The sequence below is a fragment of the Macaca fascicularis genome, chromosome 6, assembly GCF_037993035.2.
Source record: "Macaca fascicularis isolate 582-1 chromosome 6, T2T-MFA8v1.1".
Classification (NCBI taxonomy): Eukaryota; Metazoa; Chordata; class Mammalia; order Primates; family Cercopithecidae; genus Macaca; species Macaca fascicularis.
Window position 1 is genome coordinate 100,868,709 of NC_088380.1, and position 21,827 is coordinate 100,890,535.

Genomic DNA, 21,827 nt, shown 5'->3' on the forward strand with positions numbered 1-21,827 from the left:
AGGGTAAAAGCAATAGAGGTAAGAGAGGCCACAGAATACTAGGAGAGGCCATTGCTCTCCTAGGAGGTCATCGATTGTCCTTTAGAGTATCAGGCTTGCCTCTAACTCACTTGACATAAGTCATAGGCATGGTTGTGAAATACTCCAGTTTTCAAGTACTGATTATTCCTTTTCGTTTCTGTAGGTTAAGACAATTGAACTTGAAGGAGGTCTTTTGGAAGATCACTTTGAAACTACTGTAAAAATGAGTACATACCTTGTAGCCTACATTGTTTGTGATTTCCACTCTGTGAGTGGCATCACCTCATCAGGAGTCAAGGTGAGACTGAGTTCTAATTTTCTACGCAGTGCAGAAAAGTGTCCTGAGAGCAATGAACTTTTATTTTCTCATGTTTTTCCTTATTATCAAAGTATTATGTTTATATTACAAAAAGAGACAGATAAAAAACTAAATTAAAAATTATCCATAGTCTTGTCACCAAGATACAACTACTGATAATATTAATGGAAGCCTTCCAAATATTTTCTATATGTATGTCAGCATATACGGGTGTACATAGTAACAGTATTTACTGACTATATATATGTAAAGGTAGTTTTCAAAGTGTATATATATATACACACACATACACACACATATACCCTTTGCAAAATAGTATATTGACTATTTTAACCCATTTTTCATGAAAATATGCCATAAAAGTTGAATGTCACTAAAATTTTTAAATAATATTATATTAATATTTCATGGACGTTTAATAAGGATTTTAAAATCAGCATCTTATTTTTGGACATGTATATGGTTTCCCACTTTTTTTTTTTTTTTTTTTTTGAGACAGATTCTCACTCTGTTGCCCAGGCTGGAGTACAATGATGCAATCTCAGTTCACTGCAATCTCCACCTCTTGGGTTCAAGCGATTCTCCTGCCTCAGCTTCCTGAGTAGCTGGGATTACAGGCACGGGCCATCATGCCTGGCTAATTTTTATTTGTAGAGATGGGATTGCACCATGTTGATCAGGCTGGTCTTGAACTCCTGACCTTAGGTGATCCTCCTGCCTTGGCCTCCCAAAGTGTTGGGATTACAGGCGTGAGACACCGTGCCCGACCGTTTCCCACTGTTTTTTTTTTTTAACTTTTTTCCCTCAATGAAAAAGGTCTTTATAATTTTTAGAGTCTTCATTGTTTGCAAAAACTTACAATACGTAATGATTATCTTTGTAGTTAAATATTTGCAAACATCAGTGGACACATTAAATAAATAAAAAAGAACTTCTTATCCCAAGGGACCAAATTATAGACATAAAAACATCTTTAAAGAGTTATAAAATAATGCTTTTGAAAAATGGGTATAGGGCGGGCACAGTGGCTGATGCCTGTAATCCCAGCATTTGGGAGGCCGAGGCTGGCAGATTGCCTGAGGTCAGGAGTTTGAGACCAGCCTGGCCAACATGGTGAAACTCTGTCTCTACTAAAAATACAAAAATTAGCCAGACATGGTGGCAGGCACCTGTAATCCCAGCTACTCAGGAGGCTGAGGCAGGAGAATTGCTTGAAGCTAGGAGGCAGATGTTGCAGTAAACTGACATCGCGCCATACACTCCAGCCTGGGTGACAAGAGTGAGACTTGGTCTCAAAAAAAAAAAAAAGAAAAAAAAATCGGTATAAAATATCTATTACAATTTACATACGTATTATGTTTATGAATAGGTAGATATATGAGTTGTGTAGCTACACATACACATCATGGCACCTCTGCACTTATATATATATATGCATAGACATGGATGTGCAGGAGGTGAATGGCACTTCAGAGGACAGGTTCCTGTCAGCCTCTTTGGATTCACATCCCAGCTCTACAACTTTCAGCCTGGGTGATCAGGAGCAAGTTACTAAATCTTTATGTGTTTTTATTGTTTCATCTATAAAATGGCACCTGCTTCATGGAGTGGGTGCAAGTATTAAATTAGATTTTATGTGTAAGCATTCAGCACAGTGCCTGGTAAACTGTCAAAAAAAAATGGTGGCCATTTACATTTTCTCCACATAAAAGTTTTGAAGGACTTCAGTTAATTCAAAGCGTAAAAGTGGGTCATGAAATAAAAGTAGCCCTATACTTGGAAGGCAATAAAATTTGAATCTAATTCTATTTTTTCTACTTGATAGCTAGTTTCTTTGGGGGAGCCATTGAACATATTTGAGCATTTCTTAGTTTAAAGCAAACTTGACAGACGGCGGATCCAATAAATTCTTCATGGCTTGCCTACGTAGGTCTAGAAGAAACCTATGTTTTATTTGAATTGTGTTTGTGGTCATTATTTTGGAAAGCTAGTTGTCAAGTGCTAAAGTATATCATAGAGATGAACTCAAGTGGATTCATCTCTATGATATACTTGGGTTATGATACGACGGGTTAATATGATTTGAAAGTTACAGATGAGCACTGAGGAAATGGATTGTAATAGAAGATCCAGGGTGTTTGTAATTTTCAAGACTGACTTGCTTTAATACGTCACAGAAACTCTTATCCTTATTGACAACATGCTTAATGGTATCTTAATACTTTCTTAAAAAGATGCAGTCTGCTTTTCTATGTGAGAGGGTTATCAGGAATGGAATTTTGCCAGGGAGCTGTCATTCAAAAACCTCTTCTGATCCACATTTCCCAGGTGTCCATCTATGCATCCCCAGACAAACGGAATCAAACACATTATGCTTTGCAGGCGTCACTGAAGCTACTTGATTTTTATGAAAAGTACTTTGATATCAACTATCCACTCCCCAAACTGGGTATGTTCAAATTCCACATTATTGTCTTCATTTTTGCTCATAGAACTCGCTTTGATTTCTTCCCTCTTTCTCTTTCTGTGGGACTTAAATGAGCACTGAGGAATTCAGTTAGCCCAGGAAAAAATAATTTGTTCCTCAGAGATGATTCTTGATCATAGAAAACAAAATATTTACGAGATGCCCCAGAAGTGTGGATCATTTCTGTATTCTTTTATCAGGTTTAATGCTAACATATCTGCATTGCACTCTTTCCCAGGCCAATCAGAAAGGGCACACGCTGGAGGCTGGGACGGAAGCCAGGTAGAGGGCCCTGGAAAGAGATGGGGAGAAAAAGAGAAGGAAAACAGTGACTGTTCTGTTCAAAATAAGGGTCTATATGTCCAAGAGTTCATCACAGGAAAGCTTTTTGAATATTTGTCTACCACAGTGATGCTGTGGCTCCCTGTGGCGGACATCAAGGCTCTCACCCATTATGTTCCTCTTCTATGGGAGGGAAACACACCTCCCATCATGCTGCTCTTCTATGCCCCAGCAGCACTGATTAGAGAATGGATTTTCCATTTAAAAATACACACACCCACGCGCGCGCATGCATTGCATATTAGAATTAGAGGGATTTCGGGAGGAATCGCTATACCCTATTTGTACAAGGTCAGCAATCTTTTATAAAAGTTATCAAAAGTTTATGTAGAGAGAGAACTGAAAACTGTGCCTCCATCTGTTATCTATATTGGGCACTGAGGTTGGATGGTAAGACTATGGAACAGATTAAAAAAAAATTGCAGGAAACAGATCATCTGGGTGTGGTAGTAGGTGTTTACACGAGATGATACTCATAGTCTATCTTGCTTTTAATTTTGTATCTTAAAAAATAAAAACGTTATTTTTAGAATGTTATAGAGAAGCGACCCCCAACCTTTTTGACATTAGGGACCAGATTTGTGGAAACAATTTTTTCACGAAGGTTGGGGGGATGGTTTTTGGGTGAAACTGTTCCACCTCAGAGCATTAGGCATTAGATTCTCATAAGGAACACGCAACTTAGATCCCTCATATGAGCAGTTCACAATAGGATTCATGCTCCTATGAGAATCTAATGCCACCGCTCATCTGGCAGGAGGCAGAGCTCAGGCAGTCATGCTCTGTCACCCACCACTCACCTCCTGCCATGCAGCCTAGTTTCTAATAGGCCATTGACAGGTACTGGTCTGCGGCCCCGGCGTTGGGGACCCCTGTTGTAGAGCATATAAAAACTGTGAAGAAAGTTTCATAACATATAAAGATTAGTGCTTGGGGTTTCTGATAGTGACAAAACAATTTTTTTTCCTTTGGAATTTAGGATATACTTCTTATCCTGTCCTTTCTCACCTCTTGCCCCCAACTCCAATGCATTTTCCTTACATAAATTAAAAGGGACCCTCAATTGGCATACAGTTCTAGGCTTAAAAAAATTAAAAGCTATATCCAGGCGCTTATTTCGATAGTTCCTGAGTCTTACTCTATTATTAACCTGCAGATTCTACATACCCTTTAGGTCAGATATACTAAATCCCACTTATACATAATTCACTGCTGTACTTTAGGTCAAAAGTCAAGGAAAGATTAATAACAACCATCAACCATATTAATGCATGTTCTTGAAAAATGCAGTCTTAAAGAGCATATGAAATACCTTTAAGACTAACAGAGAAGAAACATGCAGCTTAAGAAAAAAATAGAGCAGATGTAAGTCCCACTACTATAAAATCAGCAACGCAATTTAGAAGAAAAGTCATTCCCACATTTGAAGTGCTAATGAATACTAATCTTTATTAGTGCTAATTTGGTTTTTGATTGTGTTATGTATACTTGTTTTTAATCTACTAGAATTAACCAGTATTAACTCCAGACAATGTAATTATAAGCCAAGTGACTTGGTTCATTTTGAACTTTTAAAAAATTATCTTTTTTTTCCAGCTAAACAGAACATTTTAGCTAGCAGAATTCAAAGACTAAATATTAGCCAGAAATTTTTTAGCTTACGTGAAATCATTAGCAAAGGATAGTAAACAATGCACATATACATATACCTGTTTATGTATATATATATGTGCATATGTGTATATATATACAGGTGTGTGTGTATATACACACACACACATACAGGTATATATATATTATATACACACACATATACCGTATATATATACACACACATACACATAATGCAAATTAATGCATTATACCTGAGTTGTTTAAAGATGATTAGGTTGCACTTTTCCCCCCCACGACACTTTCTTAAGAGGTAGAGGAAATATCAGTGTTGAAAAGGAAATTGAAGTCAGAAAGAATCAATGCTGCCCAGAGCTTTTTTCCTCTACTGTCTTAGAAGGACATGTGCTCATAATAGAGGCTGTATGTGCTAGAAATATCAATCAAAATATTGACTATAGAGATGGCCATAAGAGGTATTCTCCTGAAATTAAAATCATGTATCTTTTTGTTTTTTTCTAGAAATGAGTTCATTATATGTTTTGATGAATCTCAAACATATTAGAAATTATTTTATACCTTTTTTTAAAGTTTTCAGCAGTACTAACATAAAATACAATGATTGTTTTTAAATAAATTATTTTCTTGGCGGTAAGGCACCCAAAATATTTTCAGAGTTCAGCACTTTCAGGAAGAAAATGGTTAAATGTCAATATGTTACTTCATCTACAAAACTCTTTGTACAACTTATTCCACTTGATAATGGGCACTGATTATTTTCAGCACAACTATAAGACACTCTGTCAATGTTAAGATATTCTTGATGTTTTCAAAAAGTGTGCTTACATATACTTAAAGGATCATAGTGTATTTGAGCAGGGAGCAAATTCTATTTCTGGTGTGGGAGCCATAAAAATCAACTGTGGTTGTTCTTATTTCTTAGATTTGATTGCTATTCCTGACTTTGCATCTGGAGCCATGGAAAATTGGGGCCTCATTACATATAGGGAGACGTCACTGCTTTTTGACCCCAAGACCTCTTCTGCTTCTGATAAACTGTGGGTCACCAAAGTCATAGCCCATGAACTGGCACACCAGGTACTTGGCACTCAAGACATTATCTCGATATCAGTTCAAAATAACATTATATAGACCACCACCAATCTTTCTGAAACAAAATAAATCAACTCATTTACCTCTAGAGGGGAACTCAGAGATTACCAAACCTAATACAACATGTCAAGTAGCAGAGTACTCAGTCTCTGAACTGTGGTGTGCATGCTGGAATTTTATCACAAGAAGTAGCCATTAAATTTATCCTCTAAAACCTTTCAAAGCAAAGCCTTCAAATGTCATTTGGGAAAAGAAGGCAAGTGACTATACAGACACATGAAGCACAGAATTGGAAACCTTACAAATAAAGATTTCTACTAAAAATATTTCTCCTTATATCCCCTGGTACTCTGACATTCCAATCTAGGGCAAAATCAATCTTCCTTCAGTTGGAACCTGTGCTTATATGGCCATAATGAAATACTTCAAGTGAAACTTGATGGGCTGATGATCCTGGGCACATTACCTAACTCTCTGAAGTTCAATGTCCCCATCTATAAAATGAAATTAATAACAGTTCTGTTTCATAAGGTTGCTGTGAGGATTATGGATAGGGAAAGTGTGCAGATCACATAGTAAGCACTCAACAAGTATTAGTTATTAATGATGATGACAATGGCCACTACATCTACAAGAAATACTACTGTTTCTTACGGAATAAGATATCTTAGGGCCATGTATCAACACTGTATTACCTACAAATGTGGAATTGTAAAGCTAGGTCTATAGAGATTGCAGACTATTCCCTCTTTCATTTCTGAAAACTCTCAGTAAAGCAGTAAATTATTAAAGGCACCAAAATTATCTTTCACCAAGTGGGCAAATACCATTCCATTGTAGAATCTGGTAAAATCTGTTATTTAAAACATTTTAACTTTATCCTTTATCATCACCACAATAATGACTTGTTCTTTAAACCAGTGAACTAAATACTCCATTACACAGAGAGCCATGCTCAGCACTGTGCTTCGAGAACACATGGGCTGTTTCCTCTGGTTCAGAATCTCCCCACTGGCTCATTTTAGGTATTTTGATCATGAGTCACCAGGAGCTCTAAAGCACTTAACTGAGTCTGGGGATTTCTCTCTTTCTGCCCATTGTTTGTAGGGAAGTGCTCTGTGAGCTCTACCTCTGAGGCTCCACGCTCCCTCTGGCCCTCCCTTTAATAGCTTCTCTTCCACGGAGATGCAGTCGAGTGCTGAAGCAGCAAACAGCACTGGAATTTTTGCCCCCATTTTTTTGTCTTCTCATTGATGACCATATTAACATGTCACTCTGTGCATAATCCTGGCAAGGATTCTCCAATGCCAACTGTCTTAGACTGGCATACAAGGTCCCCATGACCCAGCTCCTTTTTACCTCTCCAGCCTCATCTCTTGCCTACACCTAAACTTTAGCCATCCAAGATTATCTGCCATTTTCTGAGCATGACAGGTTGTATCACTCTGCCTTTGCTCCTGGTACCTGATATTCAACATACCTGAGTACTATTTGCAAGGCTCAGGAAATGAACACCGTCCTGGCAAAACTGTTTATTTCCTCCTAGAATCCCCTCTGTCCCTGGCAAAGACATTGATCTTAGCACCTGCTTTACTGTATTTATTTGTCTACTGGTTGACCTCCATCATTTGTATTGAGGCAGTGGCTATATTATATACATCTTTGTATTTCTAACATATGGCATGGTGCCAGGAATGCAGTAGTTTCTCCATAGGTATTTATTGAATGAATAAATAAACTAGTTTTACTAACTGGTGAAGTGACCAGAGTCAGTTTATCCTGTACTTCTTATATTCACCAGTTTTCAAATTGAGGAAACGCCTCTCCCTTTCCATGAATGCCCTTCAGAAAGTTGGTGTCCACTTGTAAAGTAATCTGAAGGCTGTCAGAAAAGGCATAGTGCTTAAACGGTTTCTAGAAGCTACAGACTTATAATTTTCTGTTCTGTAACTATAACCAGGCTCTTCTGAATCTTAGAATCTTATTGTTGAAGCTTTGGTCCTTCTAGAGATTGCAATTTTAGAGACATACACTAGATGTACAGTATTAGGCATACAGACTAAATAAATAAAATATAAAAGCATATAAAAGAATAGAAATATTTAAAATGTATAATACAGATCAAATATAGGTAAAGGGTAAATATGTCGATTATCTTTATGCATCCTTTTTATTTTATTTGTATATATTTTAAATCTTAGACCTTTATTGTTTCTAGTGGCCCATGGAAGTAAGTCAGGGGCAGAGGCTAACAACAGAATTTGCTCTTCAGTAATATTATATAACAATCTGAGAGCCCTAAATGAATTCTTATGATTCTCCTAAGTACCTGCTACTTAATATAAAAATATAACTTCACCCAGGACACTTGGGTTTATATTTTTCCCTTGAACATCATCATATATTAAGGACAAGGTGAGATTGTTCTTATTGTGCAGGAAAAAAAAAATACCTCCACAAAGTGTTCCATTTTATTTCTTAATATTAAATCTAATCGCTAGGAAATGTTGGGCAGATAGAATGAAAGTCGAAGAGTTAAGAGCATTGAGAACATACAAAAAAAAGAAAAAAGAAAATCAAGCAAAAATGTGGTGGTGAGAATAAGAAGGCAAGAAAATCAGTAGAAGAAAACTGTACAAAGAGAAAAGGGTAGCAAAGGGAGAAGAGAGATCCTAAGTAATAAAAAAAGTTAGTAACTTTTTTTTTTGCTAAAGTTAATAACTTTTATTTGTTTAACTTCTAGTAACATAGAGTTTTTATCTCCTAGTGGTTTGGCAACCTGGTCACCATGGAATGGTGGAATGATATTTGGCTTAATGAAGGTTTTGCAAATTACATGGAACTTATTGCTGTTAATGCTACATATCCAGAGCTGCAATTTGTAAGTTCACAATTCTGTGTATCATACTATATGGTGTAAAGAATCATCAATTCACTGTTAAAATTTCAAGTTAATGTCAAAGAGAAAAACTACATAATGTTGTGGTTTTTGAACATACGGCATTTTGTTTGATACATGAAACAGATCACAGAACTGGAGGAAACATTGAAAGTTTTAGAAAACAATCAACATAAATCTGTCACCCCAAAGTTTGTAAACAGAGAAGACAAACTAATACAAATGTAGAGCTGTGTATGTGGGTTGTATACACTGTTTGTATACATCTGCACAGGAATGCCCACGGCTACTAGGTACTATACAGAATTCTTGGCATGTAACCTGAAATCAACATTAAAGGGTCTGCTGGCTTCCCCAAAATGTGTGAAGGGATTTCTTCAGGCATGTCTTTTTTAAAAACAAATATAGTGATCTGAACACTATACAAATTTGCATATCAAGGTGGTTAGTAATGGTTAATGAGGTCTTTAGGATCTATATTTAGTCCAGTACACTATAGACAGACATGGATTCAAACTTAGGCTCTTCTTGTTATGGTGTAAGTACTGAATTTGTGGCTTAATGCCAAAGGTTTATATATTCTTACGTGTAACATGCTTATACTACATCTCCCTTGCAGAGGTGTTGACAGGATTGCAGACGATAGGTCTAGGCACATAACAAGTATTCAGTAAATGGAAACCATTATTTTATTTCTGTATTGAAGGGCTGGTACATGGTAAACATTCAGGCAATGTCTGAAGGAATATTGGATTTGTATCTTTTTAAAGTAGAGAAACGGTGAAAGGGGAATACATAAATGAAAAGAAACATCTTCTAAGAAATATTGATTGAAATCTTACCTCTAAGAACATCTTACTAAACCTACTGTGTTTTCTATTGCTTTTACAGTGTCAAATAGAAACTAAAACTAAACATTTTTCTCCTTGTTTAGGATGACCATTTTTTGAATGTGTGTTTTGAAGTAATTACAAAAGATTCATTGAATTCATCCCGCCCTATCTCCAAACCAGCAGAAACTCCGACTCAAATACAGGAAATGTTTGATGAAGTTTCCTATAACAAGGTAGTAAATATCACGTGCAGGTGGAAGCTCTGCTTTCAGAAGAAATGTAATAATGACTCTAAAATCAACAGTTTAGGTCATTGGTGCCAGTTTTTGCTACTTGTTTCACTTTTTATTTGTTCATTTTTCAGACATCACACATGTTCCATAAAATTTAAGCTTCCTTTAAAAACATACCATACTACCCTTTTCTTTATCTCTTTTTTCAACTCTTTTGTTTTTTTTTTAAAGGGAGCTTGTATTTTGAATATGCTCAAGGATTTTCTGGGTGAGGAGAAATTCCAGAAAGGAATAATTCAGTACTTAAAGAAGTTCAGCTATAGAAATGCTAAGAATGATGATTTGTGGAGCAGTCTGTCAAATGTAAGTCATATGTTGGGTAACGGTAGACTGTTATTTAATCTAGAAAGTAACAGAATAATTGTGAATGTTTATAGTTATATATTGTCAGTCAATCATATTTATTCTGCTTGCTAGGTTGTCATGGTCCATAGAAGGCAGCACTTCCCTTTTTCCTCTAACATCACAGTAGGATGTCATGCTGGAGTGGCCCCAGGGGCTCACTATTTGACCTGACTTTCTTTGGTTTCTCTTCTATGGCTAATCCTACATTTTCATGTTGCCTTGATCCAAAATCTTTAAAATGTTGTCATTTCTACTGTATAGCACCTAATCTCCGGCAAATTTTAAGGTTGTCAACCATATTCCCCAATGCATATTATTTGTTTAGCAAAACTAATCTTCTCCCTCATAAGAAGAAATCTTGCTCAATCCCTGGATCATTGTGCCTATATTTCTAGTGCCTTTACTAGCTGAAATGCCCTTTCTTCTTTCCAACAATTCAAATGCCACCCAACTTTCAAGATCCAGCTGAGATTTCACCTCCTCCTTACAGACTGTTCCAGCTCTCATTCGTTTGCCTGTCTGCTACATTCTTAGAAGTGCACTTATAATCTGTTCCACATAATAGTACCCTCTTTTATTGTTTTTATTAGTTCAATAATGATAATATGCTTAAGAACAAAAATTGTGTGTAGTCTTTTTTTTTTTAATGTGATAGCACCTAGCATGTGCTGATCCTGTAATCGTGATTAACAAGTAGTTAATGATTGATCAAAGAACTCATGGTCTCTTTGTCTTTGGGATTCATGTAGATCATAGGAAAGGCAAAGCAGAAAAATTCAGTTAATTCAGATGATTCTAATAATTATTAAAATATTTTACAATTTCCAACTGCAAAGAAAATAATTTTTTATAGAACCATTAGACCCAGAGAACTCACACCTGTAATTAGAAGAACCCCAAGTCATTGTAGACAGAAGAGATTCTTTTTTATAAGCACTTGTGTCCCAGGGACAGTAATAATATTGCTTAATATTTGTGCAGCAGTTTACAATTTAAAAAGCACTTTCATGGCCGGGTACAGTGGCTCACGCCTGTAATCCCAAGACTTTGGGAGGTTGAGGCGGGTAGATCACTTCAGGTCAGAAGTTTGAGACCAGCCTGGCCAATTTGTGGAACCCCGTCTCTACTAGAAATACAAACATTAGCTTGGCATGGTGGCGCTTGCCTGTAATCCCAGCTATTCGGGAGGCTAAGGCAGGAGAATCACTTGAACCCAGCAGCTGGAGGTTGCAGTGAGCCGAGATTACACCACTGCACTCCAGCCTGGGTGACAGAGCGAGACTCTGTCTCAATAATAATAATAATAATAATAATAATAATAATAATAATAACAACAATAATTAATAATAAATAAGAATCAAAGTTAAAGAATAAAAAGGACTTTCATGTTCATTATCTCATTTGGTGTTTTTGTGCCCTTATAAAGCACCCTTATGGTCCAATTGATGTGTGATTTTGTGGTTAAAGAAACAAAATCCAACAACCAACAATTATTTCACAGCTCTAATTTTTTACTTGCATTTCTTGAAAATCCTGAGGCATATTGAAATACATAGCTCTTACTTATAAAAATACTTATAGGCCAGGTGTGGTGGCTCATGCCTGTAATCCCAGCACTTTGGGAGGCCTAGGCGGGCAGATCATGGGGCCAGGAGATCGAGGCCATACTGGCCAACATGGTGAAATCCCATCTCTACTAAAATACAAAAAAAAAAAAAAAAAAAAATTAGCCAGGCATGGTGGCGCACCTGTAATCACAGCTACTCGGGAGGTTGAGGCAGGAGAATCACTTGAACTCAGGAGGTGGAAGTTGCAGTGGGCTAAGATCACGCTATTGGACTCCAGCCTGGCGACAGAGTGAGACTCTGTCTCAAAACAAAACAAAACAAAACAAACAAACAAAAAACATATAAAGATGCTCTTTACTATCCATTTCCATCACCCACCGTCAGTGATCCAGACACTCTTTCTCCATGCTTCCGCTTAAGCTTCTCAACACCAAGTATTGTGTTGCTTCTCTCTCTCATCTCTCTCCATTTCCCTCTCCCTTGCTATATGTGTGTGCATGTATGCATATTTGTAGACATCAGTTTAGCCCCTCTCCAACACGGAAGAATCTATCATTTGGTGTGCATGTTGGCAGTAGAGGGTGGGAGTTAGAAAGAAAATGTGGCCAGCAGTTACCAGATCATTTTAGTACAGCAGTATAAATTCCCATGTTATTTTTTGTCACATCATGCTTATAATCATCTCAAGAGATAAAGTAATCATCATTACTCCATGCTTATAGATGAGAAAACTGATACTAAGGGAGAGATTTGCCCAAAGTCACCAAGTCAGTGAGAAAATCAGTACTTAAAATTTGTCTTCTGACTCCAAGTCCAATAGTTATTCTTTCAATTGTATCACAGTTACTTCCTAGTTATAAGAAAAGTCCCCCATCAACCTTCCCCTAAAGGTCTTAGATTTTAACCAACTCCCTTCTGATACCAAAGGGCCCTGTAGTATTAAAATAATAAATTACTGAAAATATCTTGCCCATCATTGTGTCACATAAAGTCAATTCTAATACATGCCAATAGCAACTTGAGAATGAGAAGAATTCTTTGCTGTTATTTTTCATAAGATCATTTAAAGGCATTTGAGAGCCTTAGCACATACTTCATTTTTTTTCTCATTTGCAGTTGCCCTTAACTACTGGTTATTCAAGGTTGATTGCCAAATTGGTACTTTTCTTAATTCTTCTTTTATTCCCAGTTAGTTCGAAATATTGTACAGTCATCACATGCTGTTGTGATAGCCACTGTAGGAATACCCAAGTAAACAAAGGTGTTTCCACTACTGTCAAAGAACTTGCAATATGTCAGGGGAGAGTTAATAGTACTAGAGTTGCCTACATGCTAAATAGGGGCATGTGTAACATGCATAATGAAGACCCTTCTCTTTCTTAAGGGAAAGACAAGAATTGGATAGAAAATTCAACAAATTGATTCTTCCTTAGAACAGTTACTGACTTTATTGAACTTTTTAAGGAAACTTTACACATGCATATATATAACACAAATAAATAACTTTTGTGAACTTCTATCCTAGGTCACTGCAAGCATGCCTCTTTTATCATTTTCATGTTCATCATGTCTGGATGAATTATTTCATACAGCTCTTTTAATAAATGTCTGCATCCATGGCTAATGTGCATGTTCAGCCAAGTAATGATGCCTACATGGCAGTGCTCTTTTGTTCTTGTTTTGTAGAGTTGTTTAGAAAGTGATTTTACATCTGGTGGAGTTTGTCATTCGGATCCCAAGATGACAAGTAACATGGTAAGGATAAAGAGAGTCAAAGAGTAGAAGAGATCTGTGGAATAGCCTGACCTGGAGTGAGTAGCCCACCTGTCCCTTTTAAACGCTGGAGAGAAAGATTCCCACAATTTTCTGTAAAACAAAACTGAAGGGGAAATGCTTGGGATATTTAGAGGGATGATGCTGTTGCTACTACATTTTTATTGTTATAGTTCAGCTTTTCCACAACCCCACTGCTAGCTAAAAATCAGCTCAAAATGTTTTTGAGTGGTTACTACTGCATTGGCATCCCTTAAGCTCTGAAAAATGCCAAAATAAGTATGCTGTTAGGTTTGGAAATACAGTATATGTTTTTCTTTTTCCTTCTGGAAAGTTATAGAATCACTACAGGAAAGAGAAAAGAAAGTCAGTCATCACAGGGGAAAAAAGGAAAACTTTTTATTTAAAAAAAGAGTCATGTTAATCCTTCTTTTTTTTTTTTTTTTTTTTTTTTTTTTTTTTTTTGACAAAGCCTTGCTCTGTTGCCCAGGCTGGAGTGTAGTGGCACAATCTTGGCTCACTGAAACCTCCACCTCTCTGGTTCAAGCAATTCCTCTGCCTCAGCCTCCCGAATAGCTGGGGTTACAGGTGCACACCACCACGCCTGGCTAATTTTTTTGTATTTTTAGTAGAGACAGGGTTTCACCATGTTGGCCAGACTGACTTCACGCAATTCGCCCACCTCAGCCTCCCAACATGCTGGGATCACAGGCGTGAGCCACTGCACCCAGCCCTAAATTGTGTTTTCTAAAGGAAGATTCAGCATTATCCAGTGATCAGAAACCCAGACTAGAAGTGCAGCAGCCAGAGGTTTTGTTCTCCATTCACTATACCTCTATTGATATAAAATTGTTCTGTTGAAATATTTAAAGCTTCCCTAAAGACAGATATTTCCCTCTTATACCACTCCTCTTGGATTTTACTGTTATTAGAGGGTTTTTGTTTGTTTGTTTGATTTTGTTTATTTGTTTTTGAAAGGGGGCAGGAAAGAGACTCCAGTCTCAACCCCCTTTTCACTGGCTTTTCCTGCCATATATTAACCCTACGAAATCCTGTATATATCCCTCAATTCAAGTAATTGTCAGAGAGCAGCCCTGGGATAGCCATCCCTCATCCAGTTGCCTGGATTGCCCTTCCCTGAGATAGCAGCCCGAGTCTTCTGTTCCCCAAGCCTTATTTCTGGCATCCAAGGAGATGGAAGTTTCTGTCCCTCTGTCTTTGGGTTGTCTCCTCTCTCTTGAGTTATCATAGTCACCTATCATTTCAGCTCACCTTTCTGGGGGAAAATGCAGAGGTCAAAGAGATGATGACTACGTGGACTCTCCAGAAAGGAATCCCCCTGCTGGTGGTTAAACAAGACGGACATTCACTCCGACTGCAACAGGAGCGCTTCCTCCAGGGGGTTTTCCAGGAGGACCCTGAATGGAGGGCCCTGCAGGAGAGGTGGCTGCTTTTCTTCTTTAGGTCTAGCTTATCTCATCTCAGTTTCCTCATCATTTCCCTAGCTTTCTCTCAGCTCCTCTGGCAACTTTGTAGGAGGCTAGTTCCATATAGGAATCGAAGGCCTAAAGTAGACTTGATAAGATTTAAAGAGCTTCATATGACCCAGACTTCTTTGTTCAGCAGCACCATTCTTAGCGATTCCATCAGCCTTGAGAACCCCAGTTCTAATGCCAATGGTGGTTAGTTAAACTTATGTCATAATGCACTGACTTCTGGGCCCTAATAAGCTTTGTGACTGGCCTATACCTAGGAAGTATGACAACAATGCTTCTTATCATCGGAGAAAAGATATCCCCTATGTGATAAATTAGATGCTAAGATCTCCTGTTGCCTTTCATTTTTCAGTAATAAACTATAATATCTTAAAACATATGATGTTATGAGTAATAGTAAAAGCAAATCCAATTAAACACACTGTCATCTTGTTCACCAGCCCATCCTGAAAAAAACCTAGTAAAGACTACTGAAATCAAGTAACACAATGTAAACATTTCTCTGAACTATTGCTACTAACCATGGGTTCTTGGGCCGTCAATGCAATAGAAATTGACAAGAGGCCAAAAGAGTTTTCCCAGAGAAGGCTTCATTTGAGCTTATGCCCAGACGTAATGGAGGCAGAGAGAGAGAGAGACAGAGAGAGAGAGAGAATTCCTTGACTGGCATTTTAAAAAGAGCTGGTAGAACCTTTTCATTAGGCAAAAGAATAGGTATCAGGGGTAGGGTATGCAGGTTGGACTGGTCAAAGCACATAAAGTATAAGGTAGGCAGATAAGCATTACCTGGTTGCTACAATTACCTTGAGTAACGGGCTACCTGGTAGTCTGGCCAGAAGCAACAAGGCTGTAAATCAGTTGGTCAGCATTCCTTCCCTAAGTAGGACACTCCATGACCTTGGTTATCTCCTAAGGCCAGCTCCTGGAATTAAAAGGAATGGTTCAAACATTAAATTAAGAGGCATGATTCAAACATTATGGCATCAGTGAGGTAGTGGTGTAGGTTTTGTGATCACTGGGGATACAGGAAAGAATGCTCTAGTGGGAGTGAATTGAAACTAAGCCCCCTTCCTACTCTGTCTCACTATTCGCTCTGTTAATAAGATGAATGAGGTTAATTTAAAATGAAATAATCCAGGTGAACCTTTTCTGGTTCTTATGATGATAATTTTGTTTTCTAAGAACTGAGCTGTCAATGCTAGAATTTTTCTGGAAATCAGAAACAATTAGAGATCTTTGACATATAAAATTACTGGGGCTGGTTTGTTTAATCAGTTACACATTTCCAATGCAGTGGAACCAACTCTTAAGCCACTTCTTATGTATGCATCCTTCTATTTTTTCTGTGTGTTGTTCTGAAGTCTGAACTTCAGAGAGCTTACACAAGTTGCAGCTTGGTAAACAGGGCTGAATAATTTAATGTCTGCTTCATTATTGGGAAAGCAGGACTCACAATTTTGTAACTTATCAAAGTGTGATGAGAGAGTTCAAAACTGTGGATGACCCAGAATAACAAAGATCCACTACAATAATCTGTATTTTTCCTCCTTCTGGGGCAGTATTTAGACAATTCTTGTAAAATGATGGCCCGCTAATTCATGGCTATCCAAACTCATGAAGTGCTACTCTCCCTCTCTCTAGCCCCAGATCTGTTTATTTGGAAAAATCCCTTCTCTTCTGGAGCCAAGCTGCACTGATGGATCCCAATCAATTAAGTCTTAGAAATTCATCTATGTGGAGATTTTTTCAATCTTTTTTTTTTTTTTTTTTTTTGAGACAAATTTTCACTCTGTTGCCCAAGCTGGAGTGTGGTACAATTTTGGCTCACTACAACCTTGGCCTCCTGGGTTGAAGCAGTTCTCCTGTCTTAGCTTCCCAAGTAGCTAGTATTACAGAGGCACGTACCAACATGCTTGGCTAATTTTGTTGTTGTTGTTGTTGTTTTGTAGAGACGGGGTTTCACCATGTTGGTCAGGTTGGTTTCGAACTCCTGACCTTAAGTGATCTGCCTGCCTCAGCCTCCCAAAGTGCTGAGATTACAGGCGTGAGCCACTGCGCCTGGCCTTTTTTACCTTTTTGTGTAAAGATCTCAGTTACTCTTCTGTCTGCTTTACACCTGTTGGTGTTATCAAGCACATGATTTTACATGTGCAGGATTATTATAGCTAACATGACTTGATTTAATAGAGGAAATGAATTCTAGAGGCTGCTAGAAAGTTAATCAGAAAAAGATAGCCAATTTCTCTTCTTTACTACAGCAGGGCCATTGAAAAGTAACTGGGAACTTTTCCTCTAATCCATTCTGCTTTTCTGCTCTCTGCACTTAGCTCTCCTACAAATCCTGAGCTGTAGTATTGTTGACTATTTATTTGCAGTCATTCAGCAGTTGAGAGGTTGGATGTGAGTAGTACTGTTGAACAAAAGCATAAGTAGAAAATCATACTGGAGTAAGTTATTTACCTCTTAAGGGCTTTCCCTACAGCTTTGGTTTAGTTATTTGAATCAGCATCAGGCTGGCAGTTTTTGAAACTGTGAAAGGAATATTGGATTTTCTTTCTCATACAAACAGCAGAATTTGTTATGATATGAGATTAGGACAGCAAATGACACAATTATTTGTGGCAGAATTCAACTAGGTAGATATGGCTGCTGCTTTATAATTATCATGGAATAATTTTTTGCATACTTAAGGATATGCTAGTCTTAGCCTATAAAATTTATAGGACCACTGTGGGTATGAAGGATGATGGGTACTTAGGTGCCTTTTACAGTCTGTCCGAGTCTGACAATGTGAAAAATCACAGCAGTATTCTTTTGGTGTGTAATTGTCTTTACTCCCTGTCATAGGTACCTGTGGCATATCCCGTTGACCTACTCCACAAGTTCCTCTAATGTGATCCACAGACACATTCTAAAATCAAAGACAGGTAATGAACTAATTAGCCAAACAGGTCTTTCAATGTTGAAATTAAACATGTGTTGAGCTATTTGAAGGAAAGATACAATAAGTAAATCTAATAATAAAAGATTTATATTTGAGGGAAATTTTCATTTATCCATATGTTACTAAAATAACTCTTTTAGAAAGAAAATCTGGATTTTTCATTCAGTGGGAAGTTCTCTCGTGCTTTTATCATTTAGAGATAGATTATTTACATCAAGAAATAACAGAAATTCATCTTATGTCTTATAATACACACTAATCTATTTTTATAGGTTATGGATGAGGCAAAAAATGTTCAGTGGAGAAAAGCATATACTTTAAAATTGATTGCTTCTGGATTCAAATCCTCACTCTCTCACTTACTAGATGTGTGACCTTAAGAAAATTTACAAACTCATCCTGAGCTTCAATTTTTTCATCTTATGTTGAATAAGGACTAAACCTCACAAAGTTGTTGAGAGAATATTATAATGTAATTTTACTCTCTAGTATAATATATGCCGTATTAAAAATACATAGTATAATTTTAATTTTCCTCTAAACACTTTAATACAATTTGAGAGGTTTTCCATCACAAAGTCATGCTTAACCTGGAGTCCTTCTTTTACTAAAATGAACAAATGGATCACCTATTTACACATACATATTTCAATGACTAGTGACTAAACCTTGAGACAAGGATATCATCAAATTAAGCCAAATTCCCATCATGCTAGTTATCTGGCTCACTGGGCCCTTGCATGCCTCTTAGACCTGCAGAGATAATTTTTTAGAACAAATTCAGCAGTCTTATTCCTATGAATCAACTTATTTATTAATTTAATAAGACCATCTTCCCAAAAGAAATCATCCAGTGAACTATGAAAGTGAATATCATTATGACTCTCCCCAAACTTCATCTTCCCATTGATTTATAAGTAATTGGATTAAAACTAACAGTTGTGGAGATGTTCTGAATGAGTATGTTACTAATAAAATGCCTATGCCAATTTTATCCTCTTAGATACTCTGGATTTACCTGAAAAGACCAGTTGGGTGAAATTTAATGTGGACTCAAATGGTTACTACATTGTTCACTATGAGGGTCATGGATGGGACCAACTCATCACACAGCTGAATCAGAACCACACACTTCTCAGACCTAAGGACAGAATAGGTCTGATTCATGATGTGTTTCAGCTAGTTGGGTAAGGCAACATTTCCTCTGACTTCATGGGAAATAACTGATCCGTAACCAGATATGCTAGACTTCAATACTGAATGTTCAGCATTGGTCATTCATTTGATATGGATTTGAATGGAATTCAAACAGTAACACTAGTCCAAAGGCTACCCACTAATAACATATTTTGACCCACACTGTGTTTATAAATGTAATCCAATATTTTAAAATGTGGAGAACCTTACCTAAAAATCCTGACCCCTGGAATCTTTTAAAAATGATATCTGGCAACTGTGGGTCTTTATCCTGTGGGCCACAGGATAGCTATAAAGTAGAGTGCAGTGGTCCAAACTCCCTTTATGCCAGGCCTACTTTCTCCCAAGCACCAATATCCCAAATGGCCTGTTTCATTCACTTAGTGTGGACTCTCTAAGTATTTGAGCTTTTGACCTCACATTTAAAATGTATTTATGATAGTAGCTGCTACACCAAATACCTGTGTAATCTCTTAAATAAAAAGTACAAATATAGGCTTAATCTTTACAATTTTAAATGGGTTGTTATGAAATCTAATCATTACTTACACTGGAGAAATTAGTATGAAGTTCGTAGGGAAATGAAGTAATAATTGGCTCTTTGCATTTATTCCTCTCTAGACTTTCCTGGAAGGACAAAATGTTTTCTTTCCTTTTCTATGTATCATCAACAGAATAATGTGTAGAATGAATTGGGTCACAAGATCACCAATGGGTGGAGGGAATTGAGGACCAGGAAGTATATTGTGCATTGTAAGCTTTCTCTATTCTGAGAATTACTGTGATGCACTCACTTTACTCAACGTGGCATAAAATTTTCTTTCGGAAGCTTGTTTAGGTCAAATTGAGTGACAGTGACCAGCAAAACATCTCTGAAACAAAGTTTCTTGGTACACTAGAATCCTTCAGTTAGAAAGAAAAGAGAAAGTGAGGCTTAATCCTCAGTCCCATGGGTCTCAGGAACATCTTGGAGGCACAGCTCATTGGAAGCCAAAATTAGGAAAAACACCATCCTACATAGGAGTGAATGCATGAAAGGTGCGCTAAGAAGCAGGCTATTGCTAGCTGAAGGAGGCTTGGCTGCTCAAAGGAGGAAGCTCTGAGCAGACTGAAGAGAAGACAGATTAACAATGCAAGACTAGGAAAAAAATGGAGAATATTGACAACTCAGCAAATTAATCTTTTAGGTAGTTGTGAAGTCCTTTTTGCTGTTTCTAGCCTATACACTTAAGATTGTCTAAATTTAGCAGGAGGAAATGTGCAGTTATTGATGCATTGGTGGAAAACCAATCATCTTTTCTTCACTAAGTAAACAGATTAATGAAGTTAAGAATACAAATTTTATATAAAAACAGAAGATTTCAAGTGCTATGCCTTCACTTACTAATTTTTTGAACTTGGGCAAGTTTTTTTTTTTAACCTTTTTAAGCCTAAATTTTCCAGGCTTTAAAACTTTATTACTAATAATATCCGACATACAGGGTTTGGAGGATTGCGCAGGTAATGAAGATAAAGCAGTAAGTACAGTACTTACTCAATAAATGTCAGCTGTTAACATTATTAGTATTATCTAATACAAATTATTTGAAATGTCATGAGATGAATAGGAAGAGGAGGTGACAACATAGAAAAGTACATTTCAAATAATGTGAAGTTGGGAAAAAGGCAGAATGTAAGTTTGTGTATTATTATGTTTGTTTGCAACTACATATGAAAAAATAAGTGCGAAGGGGAAAAAGAAACCTGAAGGAATTATTTTAAAATGCTATTGGTGAGTGTGTAGGGTATTGAAATTATGAGTCTTCTCTAATATCTGGTTGTTTTGTCATTATGAGTCTAATTTCCAGTTGTTCTGTAATTTGTTTATATTTACTTATATTACTTTTATAACAAAGAGCAATTGTATAAGAAAACAATTTAAAGCTCTCATAATAGATAAAGATAAATAAAATATTTTTACTTGATGTTCTTTCTCAATACTATAAACCACTTTCCTCCATGCTTTATGAAACTTCTATTAAAGAATTGAGGCCTGGCATGGTGGCTCACACCTGTAACCCCAGCATTTTAGGAGGTTGAAGTAGGCAGATCACTTGAAGCCAGGAGTTTGAGACCAGCTTGGGCAACATGGTGAAACCCCGTCTCTACTAAAAATACAAAAATTAGCCCAGTGTGGTGGTGTACGCCTGTAATCCCAGCTACTCAGGTGGCTGAGGCACATGAATCGTATGAACCCAGAAGATCATGCCACTGAACTCCAGCCTGAGTGACCGAATGATACTCTGTCTCAAAAAACAAACAAACAAAAAAAGAATTAAAGGAAACAATAGTGATCATATTTAGTTTGGAGACAGAATTTTTTCTTTTTAATTAAATTTATTTATCTATTTATTTATTTATTTATTTATTTTTGTAGTGACAGGATCTCCCTATATTGTTCAGGCTGATATTGAATTCCTGGCCTCAAGCACTTCTCCTGCTCAGCCTCCGAAATTGCTGAGTTTACAGGCATGAGCCACCACACCCAGTGTAAATCAATCTTTACAAGAGGTGATACTATTTAGTTCTTAATGGACAAGACATCGTTATCCAAGGGCTTGCTCCAG

General features: G+C 37.0%; 1 protein-coding gene and 1 long non-coding RNA gene across 4 annotated transcripts in view; one reads left to right on the forward strand and one right to left on the reverse strand.

Moving 5' to 3' along the window:
* LOC135971331 (uncharacterized) overlaps positions 1-21,827 on the reverse strand; it is a 65,999-nt gene that overhangs the window by 14,346 nt on the left and 29,826 nt on the right. The window contains exons 2-3 of one of the 2 annotated variants that reach the window (XR_010587505.2): positions 15,884-16,002; positions 2,484-3,099 (exon numbers count right to left, since the gene is read on the reverse strand). This is a non-coding gene — a long non-coding RNA (uncharacterized lncRNA). Of the gene's footprint in view, positions 1-2,483; positions 3,100-15,883; positions 16,003-21,827 lie in introns of those variants that run through there. The other variant, XR_010587504.2, reaches the window with a different exon arrangement.
* Positions 1-21,827, forward strand: part of ERAP2 (endoplasmic reticulum aminopeptidase 2) — a 60,272-nt gene that overhangs the window by 11,732 nt on the left and 26,713 nt on the right. For both annotated transcript variants that reach the window (XM_045394860.3, XM_005557429.5), the window contains exons 4-13: positions 185-319; positions 2,669-2,789; positions 5,704-5,858; positions 8,641-8,754; positions 9,707-9,838; positions 10,070-10,201; positions 13,498-13,566; positions 14,852-15,027; positions 17,928-18,007; positions 19,028-19,211. In XM_045394860.3, coding sequence (XP_045250795.2) covers positions 185-319; positions 2,669-2,789; positions 5,704-5,858; positions 8,641-8,754; positions 9,707-9,838; positions 10,070-10,201; positions 13,498-13,566; positions 14,852-15,027; positions 17,928-18,007; positions 19,028-19,211 — 1,298 coding nt within the window. The remainder of the gene's footprint in view (positions 1-184; positions 320-2,668; positions 2,790-5,703; positions 5,859-8,640; positions 8,755-9,706; positions 9,839-10,069; positions 10,202-13,497; positions 13,567-14,851; positions 15,028-17,927; positions 18,008-19,027; positions 19,212-21,827) is intronic.